The sequence below is a fragment of the Notamacropus eugenii genome, chromosome 3 (assembly GCF_028372415.1).
Source record: "Notamacropus eugenii isolate mMacEug1 chromosome 3, mMacEug1.pri_v2, whole genome shotgun sequence".
NCBI lineage: Eukaryota > Metazoa > Chordata > Mammalia > Diprotodontia > Macropodidae > Notamacropus > Notamacropus eugenii.
This window is the reverse complement of record NC_092874.1, coordinates 309,082,307-309,097,364: the sequence shown is the minus strand read 5'-3', so window position 1 is coordinate 309,097,364 and position 15,058 is coordinate 309,082,307. Positions and strand designations below refer to the sequence as shown.

The 15,058-nt window shown below is 54.1% G+C and overlaps 1 protein-coding gene across 7 annotated transcripts in view; it reads left to right on the top strand.

Moving 5' to 3' along the window:
* GRAMD4 (GRAM domain containing 4) overlaps positions 1–15,058 on the top strand; it is an 83,142-nt gene that overhangs the window by 60,786 nt on the left and 7,298 nt on the right. For 5 of the 7 annotated variants that reach the window (XM_072596571.1, XM_072596569.1, XM_072596567.1 and 2 more), the window contains 11 exons: positions 503–623; positions 4,208–4,281; positions 5,348–5,480; positions 6,204–6,229; positions 6,987–7,078; positions 9,598–9,689; positions 10,877–10,925; positions 11,432–11,503; positions 12,388–12,431; positions 12,537–12,646; positions 13,292–13,446. In XM_072596571.1, coding sequence (XP_072452672.1) covers positions 503–623; positions 4,208–4,281; positions 5,348–5,480; positions 6,204–6,229; positions 6,987–7,078; positions 9,598–9,689; positions 10,877–10,925; positions 11,432–11,503; positions 12,388–12,431; positions 12,537–12,646; positions 13,292–13,446 — 968 coding nt within the window. The remainder of the gene's footprint in view (positions 1–502; positions 624–4,207; positions 4,282–5,347; positions 5,481–6,203; positions 6,230–6,986; positions 7,079–9,597; positions 9,690–10,876; positions 10,926–11,431; positions 11,504–12,387; positions 12,432–12,536; positions 12,647–13,291; positions 13,447–15,058) is intronic. The other 2 variants (XM_072596572.1, XM_072596568.1) reach the window with 1 other exon arrangement.

Here is a 15,058-nt window from a genome sequence, read left to right as displayed (position 1 = left end):
TGGATGAAAGCCCTGGGGTCCTCATGGCTGGACACAGAGCTTCCACCCCCAGAAATACTTGCCTGGCCCACTGGCCTCTGGGACTGGCCCCTTAGCAAGTGTGTATGCACAGGATTCCCTGAATCTCTGGTCCTTCTGCCATGTATAAGAAACTCACCGTGGGTGTGAGCAGTGGGGCTCAGATGGTCTCAGCCCCTGTGGTGTTGCAGAGCCTGTTCCATGTCTGGCCTAGGAAGCCTGACCCCCTGGAGTCAGGAAGGCACAGGACTGCATTGGACAAGGGAGGGGGTCTTTGGTGATGCCATGGTTAGGTGACAACGGAGCCACATCCATGGGGCTTTGATCTACCCAATTGAGTGAGTGGATACACTCTGAGGTCCCTGGAGTGGTGAGGTGCGTGGAATACCTGGGTTCCCAGATCACAATGTCTGGGGGTCCTGCATGGCTGGCGCTGTATTGGTCCTGGGACAGTGGGGAGCTCACTCTCTCCCTCTCCCCATAGAAGAGGAGCTCCGGAAACTGAGAGAGGAGACCAATGCCGAGATGCTGAAGCAGGAGTTGGAGAAGGAACGGCAGCGGCGTCTCGAGCTGGAGCAGAAATTTCAGGAGATCCTGAAGACCAGGCAAGGCCCAGCAGGGAGCTGAGGCAGGGCAAGGAGGGTGTGGGGGAGGGGTTCCCAACCTCTGGGAAATACTGAGGGAGTCCCCGTGGACATCCAGACCTCACCTGGGCAGGAGCCACTCCCCCTCTCCAGGAGCACCTGGGCCCTTCTCTGGTGGTGAGGACCACCCTTCTTCCTCCTCCAGGGGTAGAGTGCTGGCCTGCAGCCAGGAAGACTTGACTGTATGACCCTGGCCAAGTCACTCAACTAAAAAAAGGAGATACCCGCTGGCTCAGCACAGAGCCTGGCACAGAGAAGGGGCTTTAGAAAAGCTAAGCCCAGTCCCTTCCTTTCATTCCCCAGCCCAACCCCAGCTATCCTGCATGGCAACCCAAGGCTTAGTGCCTGCCACCTGGTGCTGTTCCTGGCTCTGGTGCTGACTCAGCTCACCATCCCCCAGCTTCCCAGCCTGGGCGAGTACCTGGACCCAGCACTCCCGAGGAAGCTGACTCAAAGCTGAGTGCCCCTGGTCGGTGGCTAAACCCTAGGTGCTGGACCCCAGTGATCCCTCTTGCCACCCAGGATACGGGACAGGACTCTGGCTTTGGAGTCAGAGACTCTGGGGCAGAGTTGGCCCAGGCACCTGCCTGGTCCTGGGTGTACTAGAGAGCCTCCAGGAATGCCTGTAGAGTGGGCATCAGGCAGGAAGCCCCTTCCCTCTGGGGCTGTGGTTGAGCAAGAGAAACCAGTCAGGGGCTCAACTGAAACCAGAGCTCTGGGGGGCAGGCAGCTACCTCAATGGTGCCATCTGAGTCCCCAGGGACACTGGGCAAGGCTGCTTCCACAAGATTAATTGGGTCCCAACCAGCTTTTCTTTACATTCATTAAGACTTCATTTTCATTTATAAAAAAGTGCTTTCAGTGCCAACATCTGAAAGAAAAAGAAAAGAAACAGCCCTGGTCAGGCCCCTGCAGCCCTTGATCTGTGCGTCCCCACACGCAGGCGCTGGGACTGATGACCTTGTTTATGGGCTGAGCGTAGCCCAGAGGAGTGAGAGGACATGGACAGGGCCTCCTCAGTCCAGGTCCCATGTTCATGCTTGTGCCTCGATGCAGGGACACGATCATTATAATACCACCTACTATGGGCCAAGTGCTTCCCCAATATTCTCTCCTTGGATCCTCCAAACAACCCTAGGAGGTGGGGGCTGTTGTTGCCCTGACTTCACAAAGGAGGAAACTGAGGCAAACAGAGGGGTCATAAGCCACAAGTGACTTGCCCAAGACCATGCATGTAGGAAGTGTCTGAGGCTGGATTTGAACTTGCCGCACCACCAGGCCACCCCAAGTGAGACAGTTTGAAGGACTGTGCTTGGTTGGGCAGATTTCATACAAGAGTTTTTCTTTTTTTGCAGTGAGGAAAGAAAGGTAAGAAGGAGGAAAACATTTCATTCCACTTTGATTTTTACACTTCCCCTTTTCTGAGTCCTGGCCCCCTTTGGCCGGCAACCTGATGGGTCTGGGGACCGCTGCCCAGATTCTGAAGGAAAACAGCTATTGTGAAAGACACTGTTAGACTGGAATCCCCCCAAGGGCCAGTCTCCTCTCTTTGTCTCCCACTGGAAATGTTTAGTAAAGGCTTGCTTTGTTCATGGATCATATGGCCCAACCCCTTGGTTTTACAGGAGAGGAAACTGAAGTCTAGGCAGGGAAGGCCAGAGGCTCTGCCCCAAGTCCAGCACTCTACACTGCCCAGCCGGAGTGCCCAGTGCTCTGCCTTCTACCCTGAGCTGCTCTCGGATCCTGTGGGGTGGCCCTGGGATGGAAGTCACACGTGGGATGTCCCTTAGAGTGGCTCCCCCACCCCTGATGCTCAGACATGGCCCTAAATGCACGAGTAGTGGCAGAGGAGACAAACCCAGTGATTATATTTTTTACAGAATCTGTTCTGCGTAAGGAGAAAATCTCCTGGAGAGATGCCAGGCCTCGCTGAAGGCACTGCTCATGTTTTATGTATGTGGAGCTGGTACTTGTCAACAGGGGCAGGCTTTCAGGGTGCCCCCTCCACACCATGCTCCTTGCCCAGCGGCCCTGAAACAGGCTCAGCTTTGTTTCTGTTCCAGTTTGGTGGGTGGGGCCCGAGATGAGCACTCAGAGGGTTCTGGGCACCAGTCCAGGATTGAGGGGGGCCCTTTGGTGTTCCCCACAGCCATTTCAGGCTGGGAGTTGGGAACTTAGAAAACAGGGGAGCCCGAGGATCCACCTTGCTTAGGCTCTGAGAGGCCGAGGATGATGCTGGGTCTCAGCCCGGGCTACCAAATTATGCAGGGGCTGCTCTCTGGGCTGGTACCGGGAGCCCCCAGAATAGATCCTAACAAATTGAATTTCTGCCTTCTCCCCTCTCCTGGTGGGCAGTTTGGGTGAGGAGTGAGGAAGGGAGCTAAAGGTCCTGGCCTAAGGAAGCAGCAGCCTTGCCTGGGTAAGAGCCAGCCAGCTCCGAAGAGCTGGATTTGAATCCTGGCCTTGCTCCTTTCCTATGCTCTGTGAGCATGGGGAAGTTCCTTTCCTCTCTGCAGCTGCTAGCGCTCTGAGGTTACCTGGCATCTGGGCTTGTGGGGCTCAGAGCACCTGTGTCCTGTCAGACTGGGAGCTCCTCAAGGGCAGGGTCCAAGGTTTGGCCTTTCTTTGTATCCCCAGTGCTTATCCCAGCTGGCGCACAGTAGGTGCCCAATGTCTGCTTGGTGCTAGTCTTTGTGTGTTTGCAAAGGCCACGGATGTTCTCTGGACGGGCCTGGACACAGCTCAGAGATTCTGTGCCCAGGAAGGAGGAGGCACTGCCCACTGGCTAGGGTTTGAGTTCCTCCCCCATGACCCCTCTGGACTTCCTTCCCTGTAGACTCCCTCCAGCCCTCCTCCCCCGGAAGGCTCAGGGCCTTGGGGGGTGAGTATGCCTGGGCAGTGGTGCCAGCTGGCAGCGACCCTCCCTCAATCCTACCACTTCCTTTCCTACATATTAAACCTTGTTAGTAAGGCAGAAGTGAAAGGCAGGGGAAATGAGGACCTAGGTGGAGGGGGAGATGAGGGGCAGGGGAGGAGGTCCTTTTCCTTTCTTCCATTTCCTTAGTCTTAGGAGTGAATCCCTTTCCCCTTGGATGGGATAAGGGAGATCCCCTGCCCTTTGTTTGTAAGTAGGTTTTGGGACCTAAGACCCAGGGAGGGAATCACAGACCTGTCAGTAGCCTCACTAATGACAGATCTTGAAACCAGGACTTTGACTGCAATCCTAGTGATGTGTTCAATGAGATCATAGTTGTAAAATGCTTAGCACATTGCCTGGCACCTAGCAGGTACTTGGTAAATGCTTGTGCCCTTTGTCTTTGCCCTCTCTGTCATTCCCCCATTGCCTCTTGAGTTTTGATTGAGAGTAGTGTACCACTAGACATTGCTACCTTTACAGCAAATGTTTCTGTATAACAAAGACTTTGCTCTGCCCACTTGGTCTGGCATTGAGGCCGATAAGGAAATGCCCCCCCAGGGAAGGGACCTTGCCTACGTTCATGGCCTTGCTGCAGCCTCCTACTAAGCACTCCTTCTCCCCCTTACAGGGCCGAGGAGCCACCCCCTCAGCAGCTCCCCAGGGGACAGGCTTCGGCAACAACACAGGCCAACCATGGCTCAGGTGGGTGTTGGCGTGGCCCCTCCCCAAATGGACTAATCCTGTCTGTACCTGCACTCAGCACACAGGCCTGGGAGGGTGGGGTTCAGGCCCCCAAATGGTGACTAGTCGGACCCAGGTGCCTTTCCCTCCCCTCTCTCATGGCCAGGGGTGTGACACAGATAAGCCAAAGTACCATCCCTCAGTTTTCCTCCTTAACCCAGTGGTAGAACAGTGAAGACTGGAGCCTTGAGGAACTTTAGAACACAGGGTGTCAGAGTTGGGAGTGGCCTGAGAACAGGGGATGTCAGGGCTGAATAGAAGAGATAAGAGAGCCAGGAAGCCCCTGTCTGGTCCAGCAGCCTGATTTCACGAAGGAAGGAGCTGCGATTAACCGGAGTCTGTTCCCCTGAGTCTGAGCATCTCTGGGTAGGCCCTTAAAATCACCCTCTCTCCCCACTCCCCATGCTGCCATGGCTGTGGGTTCTGGGGAGGCAGGAGGTGGCCCACAACTGCGAAGGAGGAATCCTCTGTCTTTCTTCTATGAAAGGATCATAAGGTTTGAGCTAGAAAGGACTGTCAAGACCCCCTAGGCCAGTCTCCTCTTTTTATAGTTGAGGAATCACCTTAAAATCACTTTCTTGGTGCCCTGGTGGCTATGCTTCTGAAAAGCTACTCCCCAAGGCTCCTCCAGTGCTTGAAATGCTGGCTTTTTAGCTGCCCACCTTTCTTTCTTCTGCCACATCCCTGTCTGCACTCTCTGGCTCTCCCCACCCACCCCTTCTCTCTTTCACACACACACACACACACACACACACACACACACACACACACACACACACACACACACACACACACACACACACACACACTCTCTCTCTCTCTCTCTCCCTTCCTCTCTCTCTCTCTCTCTCTCTCTCTCTCTCTCTCTCTCTCTCTCCTCTTTCCCTCCTTCCTCCCCGTCTCTGTCTCTCACATGCACACTCTGCCTCACCCCAACACATATTTGGACCCTGATCCCTAGAGAGATCTGCCGCACCCTGGTTTTGCCCCACATTTACCCCTCATGATTTTCGCATCTTCCTTCCAGATAAACGCAGCCAGATGATGTGCTCCCGAGTTCAGAAATGGTTCTACGACAGATTTGGTGAATACGTGGAAGATTTCCGGTTTCAGCCTGAAGAGAGCACAGTGGAAACTGAGGAACCGCTAAGTGCCAGAAGGTACTCCCCATGCCGCCACAGCTATGAGTTCTGGGGAGGCAGGAGGAGGCCCCCAGGACTGCGGAGGAGAAATCCCGTCTTTCTTCTATGAAGAGATCATAGGGTTTGAGCTTAAAGGAACTGTCAAGACCCCCTAGGCCAGTCCCCTTTTTTTATAGGTGAGGAAACTGAGGCCCAGAGTGGGTAGGAGCACAGAGAGAGGACAGTGAGCCAGCGGCCCCAACTACCGCTCTAAAGCTTCTCCAGAGGCCTCCCCAGGCATATTCCTCCAGACTTCTCTTCCCCAAAGATGGGACCCTGTTCAATGAATGAGAATGGCTTCATGACCTTTTAGGAAGGACTTGAAAGGAACTAGGTTGGGTCAGCCCTCGCCTGTGCAGATTACCACCCCACCTGCTGTTGCCTGGAGCACAGAAAGGTTCCAAAATTTGCCCAGTCACTCAGCCAGCAGAGGTCAGATGTGGGACTCAAACCCAGGATTCCCTGGCTCCCTCCACTACAATATGTTGCCTCTACTAGGCATGAACTGCTGAGGGCTGCTCAGGTCTCCTGGCTGCGCTGTGTGTTAGGGGTGTCCCTCCTGCCCCAGCCTCACAACCCCCTCCCTCACCCACTTGGATCCAGGAATCTGCTTGGCCCTCAAGGGACTAGAAGCCAGCTGAGGGCAGGGCCTGGGTCCCATCAGGAGTTCCTAGGCACTGAATGGCATTCTCTCTCTTCTAGGTTAACTGAAAACATGAGGAGGCTGAGTAAGTGGCAGGCTGCTCTCTTCCTGACTGTGACTTCTGAGAATGAGTAGGGTCTTCAGGTCCCACAGCCTCAGGCTGCCTGCTTGCAGCTGGGAACTGTCTGTGCAGACAGGGAGGGGCCAGGAGAGCCCTGCTCCTGGGATCCCAGCCTACCTGCTCTGATCCAGGCCCCTTGGGGGCTCCCTCACTGCCTGGGGGACACCAGGAAGAGCCCATTTCAATGAATCATGCAGGCACACTCCTCCCAGCTTTTCTGAGAGGTTGAGATTGCCAGGAGGATTATATACCTCCCACCCCCTTACAGAGGGGGAAACTGAAGCACAGAGGGTATTTTTTTTCATGACTTGCCCAATGCCACTCAGACTAGAACTCAGCACTCTGATGCTCAGTTCCACGCTCTGGCTGGTGTACCATGATGCCACCTTCCTCCCTTGAACATTACTGATTACTGACTGAAGCAGTAGGACCAGGGCTGGGGAGTAGTGGCTGGGGTGGTCTGCGAGGAGTCCCCTGCAGTGCCCTCACCTCCGTGCACATGAAGAAGGAGAGAGAAGGGGGCAATCCCTGGGCACCAGACAACGACTTACTTGGTGGGAGTGGAAGGAGGTTCCCAGCCCAGCCTGGCTTTCTTTTCCATCCCTGGGCTTGGCTGTGCCTCGGCTCCTAAACCAGGGATCTTTGGCCACATTTTCCAAGGGGAGGGACAGCAGGGAGATGCCGAGCCTCACGGAGGAGGGTGTTTGTGCTTTCTTCACAGAACGTGGTGCCAAGCCTGTCACCAGCTTTGTGAAGAATCTCTCTGCCTTATCCGACTGGTATTCTGTCTACACCTCTGCCATTGCCTTCATTGTAAGTGGGTTTTCTGGGGGAGGTACCCAAGGGGACTTCACCTCCTTGAAGTATTTGGCGCTTGTGCTACCGATTCTGTTTGGGGTCTTCTGGGGAACTTCCATAGTCCAGGGCCTTCAGGCATGGGGCAAGGGTTCTGTTATTCCTTTGTTAATTTTTTAAATTCCTGCCAATTCACCCATCCATTCACTCATCCATAAGATTTGAGTTATTCATGCCATCCATCCATTCATCTGGTCATCCAGCCAGCCTTTCATTCATTCCTCTGTCCTATTATCTGTTTATTCATCTGTCCATCCATCTGTCCATCCAATCCTCCAGTCATCCATAGATTCATCTGTCCCATCATTCATTCCTCTGTCCATCCATCTCTCCATTTGGCCAGTGTTTCTTGAATGTGTCTCCAACATTAATCAGAGACCATGGGGGCAACTTGGTTCTTTTATGTTACCCATATCTAGCTTTTCTTTCGAGGGATCCAAACCATGGTTTGTAACTTAGAGCTGACCTGGTAGCCAGAATCCCTGAGCTGAGAGGGACCTCAAAGGTCAGCCTGGCCCTCTCCAGCCTCGCCAGAAATGCTTGTGCGGCCTCTGCTCAGCATCATTCAGGTTCTGAGGCGTTCCACAGTAGGGGAAGCTTTTTCTCACTCTGAGCAAAAATTGGCTTCCCTGAAGCTTCCGCTGCCCCTGCTCCTTGTTCTGCTTGTAGGAACTCAGCAAGACCCTCTTGTCCCTCTTCTGCTGGACAGCGTCCCAAGTCCTTGCGACCTCCAGATGAGCCATCAGAGGATGCCCTCGTGGGCCCTGCTGCCATTGTCCCCCTGCCACCATGGTCCCCCTGCCCCCATGGTCCACCTTCCCCTGTCAGCTTCCCCTTCTTTCCTCAGCCGTGCAGCCCAGAATGGCAGCAGACAGCAGGACAGGCCCCTCTCCAGCCCAGATGCCATGCTCACCTGGCATTGGCCTCCCCTTCTAGCTCCAGGCTTCTATTTGACTCCTGCAAGCAGTGGCCATTTCTCCATGACCTGGGTTTCCCCATGCCTCTATCCTGGGCTTCTTTTTAACCCAAAATTAGAACTTTCCACGTATTGCTATTCAGATTTGCTGGATTCCTCCCCTCTTTCTTGCCGGCTGAGTCTGTGGTTCTGGGCTCTCTGCTGGTTTCCTGACTGGCCTCTGATGAGTTGTTCTGCCCTCCCCACTTTATGACATCTACAGCACAGATGAAATTGTGGATCAGGCCAAGGCAGAGTCTGGGGGCACTCCACTGGAGACCTTTCATGCAGGAAACAGCACCTCTGTTTCCTCTGACGAGTGATCCCTGGGCCTCTGGCTGAAGGCCTGCAGGGATGGAGACCCCACCCCCAATATTCTTGGTTATCCCCTGATACTTGTGCTCCCTTCCCCAACAGGTCTTCACAAATGGGGGTGCTTGAAAACAAGGGTGGGGTCTCTCTCCAGGCTTCCAGGGGGCCCCCTCGGAGCAGTACAGCAGGAGTATGGGGGCGTCCACCTCACACTGATGGCCTCAGTCCAGAGGCTGAGGGGCCCACAGACCCCAAAAGCAGCCGAGGCCTTGGGTGGGCCACTCCCTGGCATTCCTGGTCTGCATTTCAGGGAAATTAGAAACTATATGAGGAACACAAGCATGTAATCTCCTGCTCAAATGGATCATGTTCCTTAATGAGAACATGACCCTAGAGGCTTTGCTGTTTAAAAACTTAATGAGCTAATGACTGTGCAGAACGCAAGGAGCCGCTATTGCGGCTTGGTGCAACGCACCAAGGATGCCAGAGGCATGCTGGGTGGCAAAGCCCAGGTGGGCCTGGCCCCGTGCACACCCTGCAGATGGGCCCACCTGGATCTACACTGTTACTGTCGGGAAATATTTCTTAGGAGGTTCAGGGATGATGACCAAGCAGCACCTTCCCTGGATTTTCTCACACATTCTCTGGCCTCTTGCCTGAGGATCCAGCTAGTTCAGAAATCCCATGTTATCTCCTCCAACATTCATGTTCAATGTTTTGAGGCCCCTCCCAGCTCAAACATCTGCTTTTCCAGCTCTGATATGCACAGTTCTAGGTTCCCCTCCAGCTCTGACACGCTAAGTTCTAAGTTCCCTCCCAGCTCTGACACAACTGGTTCTAGGTTCCCTCTCAGCTCTGGCATTCTTCATCTTGCTTCCCTATCAGCTCCTTTAGGACAGGCAGGGTCTGCTTCTTGTGTGTCTTTGGGGTGACATCTTATGCAGGCCTGGGAAGTGGTGGACAGTCTATCAGTTCATCTCTGGTTCCTGGTTTGTCTAATCCATAGCCAGGGACTCTGGCTTTGCCAGGGCCCTGGTATGGGTAAAGGAGGGCTATGACCATATGTCCCTGTGGGCTCCCTGTCCTCCTTCGCCCCCTCTGCCCTGACACTCTGGCTATGGGCCATGGCTGGGTCCCCATGCTGACCCCTGTGCTGAGGCCCCCCCCAGGCAGGCCCATAACTGCCATGTCTCCTGTGCTTTCTCCACAGGTCTACATGAATGCCGTGTGGCATGGCTGGGCCATCCCCATGTTCTTGTTCTTAGCCATCTTGAGACTGTCTCTCAATTACCTCATCGCCAGGTACTCCCATCATGGCTCATTGCCCCAAGTTTCCCATCCCCAGCACAGTCCTCTTAAGCCAGTGAATTGTGTCAGTATTAAGCCAAGCGACCGAGGCCCCAGGTCCCAGGAGAGCAGCGAGCCCTCCCCCCTCCACGGGGTCACTGAGGCACTCAGCTTTCAGTGACTCTGTGAGGTGGCTTGTGGAGGGATCGTGCACCCTTCTACAGAGGAGGAAATGAAGGCCCAGAGAGATAGTGACAGCCCAGAGCCAGAGGAGGGATTTGAGGTGGGCTCCCCGACTTGCCATCCTGCAGTATAAGACTTTGACATGCACTTGGTTTGTGACTCTGGACAAGTCCTTTCCCTCTGATCAGAGGCTCAGGGTACATTTGGGCAGCAATCCTGTCCAAGGACTGGACACTGGGTCCTGTCCATCTGCCCCTTTGTCCTCTCCCAGCCACATAGGGTTGTTGTGATGAGGAGAGGGCAGGGGACAGGCCCCGGGGAGGAAGTGGGCATCCGCAGGCTGGGGGATGAGGCTGCAGGCCATGCCCCTGCTGAGCTGCTGACAATAATGAAGTCAGGAGGTCACCTTTGGGGACCCTGTGGCCTATGTTCTAGACTCAAGCTTCTCCCAGCTCCCCAGGCTCTTTCTGAGCCAGCCCAGGGCTCCTTGACCTTGGGGATGGACACAAGTGAGCTTGGTCTCCATGATGGGGCAGGAGGCAAACAAAGCTGTTGGGGGATCTGGGGTCTTAGAACAGAATCTCAGCATTTTCAGGGCTGAGCAGGAGTTTGGATTTCTAGAATCCAAAAGGGAAGTTTTGTCCTTGCCAGGACAAAAGGCTTCTTGGATTCCAAGAAGGCTTGAATGTCAAAGCCAGGAAGGGCCTTCAAATATAGCATATGAGAGATGAAAGACCTTAGAACAGAGATCCTCAGAGCAAGAAGAGGGCTTAGAACATGGAACTTCAGTGCTGAAAAGGGGCCAGAGAGATCACCCAAGATCAACCTCAGAGGTCCATTCTACAGATGAGATTAAGGCCAGATCAGGGGAGGACCTTGCCCGCCAAGGCCTCCACAGGATTTCCTGTCTTCCAGACTGGAGATCAGGCATGGTCAGTCTATTGGTTCTCCCCTCAGTGGCTCTGGGTGGTGAAGGCTCTGATGTTAACGGGCTTTTCCTCCTCTTTGTGTCTTCAAAGGGGCTGGCGGATCCAGTGGAGCATCGTGCCTGAAGTCTCCGAGGTGGTGGTAAGATTTCTGCGGTGATGGGGCCAGTCCTGCCTGAGCCCCTGCTTGGCCAGTTCTTAGTCATGGGCCCAGCCTGGTTCACCTCTGCCTTGGCTCAGCTCATCCCCAGGCCTAGACTGGGCTCAGCCCTGCCCAGCTAATGTAGGGAGGGAGGGTCTTCCTGTGTTCCCTCAGATATGGGCACTCTCCTGTGTCCTGGGGAATCACACATTCAGTCCCCCTATATCTGGGTAGGATCATGAAAGATCAGAGCTGGGAGGGGCCTCAGAGCAGAGATGGTCAGAACTCAGCCTCTCAGTGGGCAGTAATGAGCCCCCTGAAGGTCTTTGAACAGCAGAATACCCTGACCTCCTTTCTCTGAGGGATAATTCAGAGTAATGAGAACACTGATGACTCAGGGGTGGCCTCCTCATCCTGGGAAGTCATGGACTCACCAGCCCTGTTGTCTCTATCTCTCCCTCCCCCCTCCTCTTCTCCCCACTCTGTTGCCCCCATCTCACCTTCAGGACCCTCCAAAGGAAGACTTGACAGTATCAGAAAAGTTTCAGCTGGTGCTGGACGTGGCCCAGAAGGCCCAGGTAGCACTCCCCCTTTCCTTGCTCCCCTCCCCCCAATGAGGGCCCTTCCCATGCTCTTGGACCCACATTTCTTTCTCTCTGTCTGTCTGTCTGTATGTGTGTGTGTGTACATACATATGTTAATTTCTTTTATTTATTCTTAGTTTTCAACATGCACTTACATGTTTTAGATCTTCTTCCTCCCCACAACAGCATGCACTCTGGCCTAGGCTCCACACAGACATTCCTATTAAACACATATTCACATTACTCATGTTGTACAGAAGAATTAGAAAGAATGAAAAAGAAAAAAAACAAAACAAAGCAAAGCAAAATAAGAGAAAATAGTTGCTTCGTTCAGCGTCCTGACTCCATAGTTCTTTCCATGGATGTGGACGGCATTTTGCATCATGAGTCCTTTGGAGCTGTCTTAGGTCCTTGCATGGCTGAGAAGAGCTAAGTCTGTCACAGTCAGTCCTCACACCTTGTGGCTGTCCCTGTGCACAATGTTCTCCTGGCTCTGCTCACTTCACTACGTCAGTTCATTCAAGTCTTTCCAGGTTTTTCTGAAGCTGGACTCACATTTCTGACCCAGTTATTACAGGCCTCTCTTGATGGAATTCATACGTTGAGTTTTTCCTTCATGTTTGAACCCTTCCAAGGCACCACCTCATAGCCAGGCAGCTCCCAAGTATCAGACCAGTTACCATGAGTAATTCTGAATTCACCAGATCATTTCTGGGGGAGAACCTGGGTTTACGGGGTGTCTTTCCAGGATTGGGGTGGAGCATCAATTGATGGTGTCAATGCCTGAGGAGCCCTGGGTGCTCACACTGGCACCTCCCAACTTTCTTACTATTTTGGTGGCTGCCCAACCATGACTCCTTCCTGTTCTTGACTTTTAGAATCTGTTTGGGAAGATGGCGGACATCTTGGAGAAGATTAAGAAGTGAGTGAGTGTGACAGAGGGTGGGAAGGGAAGACTAAGGAAGGAAGAAGGCAGAGGGAGGAAGGCTACCCAGATGCTCTATGCTCCCTCTCCTCCTTCCTCCAGCCTGTTCATGTGGGTCCAGCCAGAAATCACCCAGAAGCTGTACATTGCGCTGTGGGCAGCGTTTCTTGCCTCCTGCTTCTTCCCCTACAGGATTGTGGGGCTCATAATGGGTAAGTGGAGGCTCCCTCTGCCCTGAAGGTCTGTTAGAATGGAGATGGGGCTGGGGAAGCGGGGCGAGCTCATGACCACCTGGGAGTCAGTGCCGATCGAGTCCTCACCAGAGAGGTGGGGAACGGCTGGGGTTCCCAGGCTCTGCCAAGCTTCCTTGTCACCAGTGTGACAGCAGCAGGCGGAAAAGCACATGCTACCCTCCCTCCCTGCTGTGATGCAGTAGTGACCCCTGGCCTCATCTCACAGATGAGGAAGTTGGCTCTCCCTACCGTGCTCATGGGATGATGCTTTTTCTTTTCCTTTTGGGCCAATCAATGAGTCAGTCTATAAAGATTTGTTAAATATCTGCTATGTTCAGGCATCATGCCAAGTTCTGGATTACACACTCACATACACATACCACACATGTGCAATGCACATGCACACGCATGCACTCACACATGAAAATACCACACAACACACTCACACACATGTGCATGCACACGCCAATCTGAACACATGCCTCATGGCCCCAGCTGGACAGGCATTGGAAGCTAGCCAACTCCATTCCTCCTGAAGGTGACCATGAGGAGGGGCCCAGTAGCCCCAAAGGCTAGATTCCAGCCCAGGCCCACCACTGACCACTGCCTCTCTAACTTTTTCAGGTCTCTATGCGGGGATCAAGTTTTTCCTCATTGACTTCATCTTCAAACGCTGCCCCCGGCTCCGAGCCAAGTACGACACCCCGTACATCATCTGGACCAACCTGCCCACGGACCCCCAGCTCAAGGAGCGCTCAGCTGCCACTGTGACCAGGAGGGTGCGTAAATATGGGCTGTCTGGGGGAGCCCTTCCTCCCCCCAGAAGTCAGGCTAGTGGCCTGGGAAGTGACCAGTTCAGGCCCCAGGAATGACTGCCAGTACCCACACTGCTGTCTACACTTACAGCTCATGTAGGCAACAAGCAAGCCTCCCTGGCAGGTGACAGGGTGAGGAGTGTTCTCCCAGTTTTACAGGAGTGGAAACTGAGGCAATTTGATTTGCCCAAGGACACAGAGACAGCCCTTAGAGCAAAGTAGGGACTTGGACCCTTCTTGTCAGTCCAGTCCAGGGTAGCAGAGAACCTGTGGCCTTGAGGCCACATGTAGCCTTCTAGGTCCTCAGGTGTCACCTTTTGACTGAGTCTACGTTTTACAGAACAAACCCTTTTATGATGGGGGTTTGTTCTGGTAAGTTTGGGTTCAGTTCGAGGACTGCACTTAAGGACCCAGAGGGCCACGTGTGGCCTTAAGCCCGCACTTTCCCCCCTGCCCCTGTCCAGCGTAAAGAGCCTCCACATGAATACAGAAAGTCACAAGAGGGCACTAGGGCTTCTCTGGGTGCCCCAAGGACCAGACTCCGGGGTAGTGGCCTCCCTTCTTGGTTCGGGCCGAAGGCTCTCCCACCTGCAAAGAAGGAGGAGGAGGCCAGGCCCCAGGACACACAGCCTGGCTCCCTGGGGTCTTCTGGCCCATTTGTGAGCTAGTGTCTTTAGCAGCAGCAGGGGCTGCCTCAGAGACCCTGGGCTGTGTGGGCCCAGAGCATCCCTTACCTTACTTACCTCACTTATCTGTTCCACAGCAAAGTGGGAGGTACAAGGATTATTATGCCCATTGCCTCAGTTTCCTCATTTGTAACATGCAGGGGCCATGTGGGATCTCTAGGGCCCAGGTCTTTCTCTATATCTGTGGTCTGTAAGCTGGACCTAAACCTTGGGACCCCCAGTGCATGGCTGGTTTCTCTAGGGCTTCCTGTGTCCCAGAGCCAGAGGCATTGGAGGGCCAGGGACCCACATCAATGCTCTGGGGGAGCCCTGGAGCAGACCTCCGTTCTGAGAGAATAAAGGTTTGCGGGAGCTCCCGGAGGGGGCCCTCGGCCCCCCAGGTGCTATTTGCCCAGAGTTTGGGGCTGGCTCAGCAGCCACCCCACCCCACCCCACAAAGCCACTTGCCTGCTGTGGGCAGTCCTGGAGCCATGAGATTGATGTCGTCCCTTTCCTTTGTGTTTGCCAATGTCACCATGTATCTGTTTCCTTCCCGCCAGCTGTCAGGGCATGACAAGGTAGGGACCTGAGTATGGGCTTCGGCCTTTCTCTCCTGGGCTGACTCTCTCTGCGCCCTCCCCTCCCCTCTCTCTCTGAATGCTGCTCCTGGCTTGTCCGACACCGCACAGACGGTGCTTGACACCCCAGAGCTGCGTTTGATGCTTCCCTGCCCCTGGGCTGTGTCTGTGCTGAACAAGATGGAGCTGACTCAGGACTCTCCCTCCCTGCTGGGCAGGGCCAGGACAGACAGGCCTGGAGATGTCACCAGCTGTGTTTGGGTCAGGGAGGATCTTGCCTCATCCTACCCATGTTTTGGCCTCTCTGACCTATGGCCAGAGGGGACCTTGTGT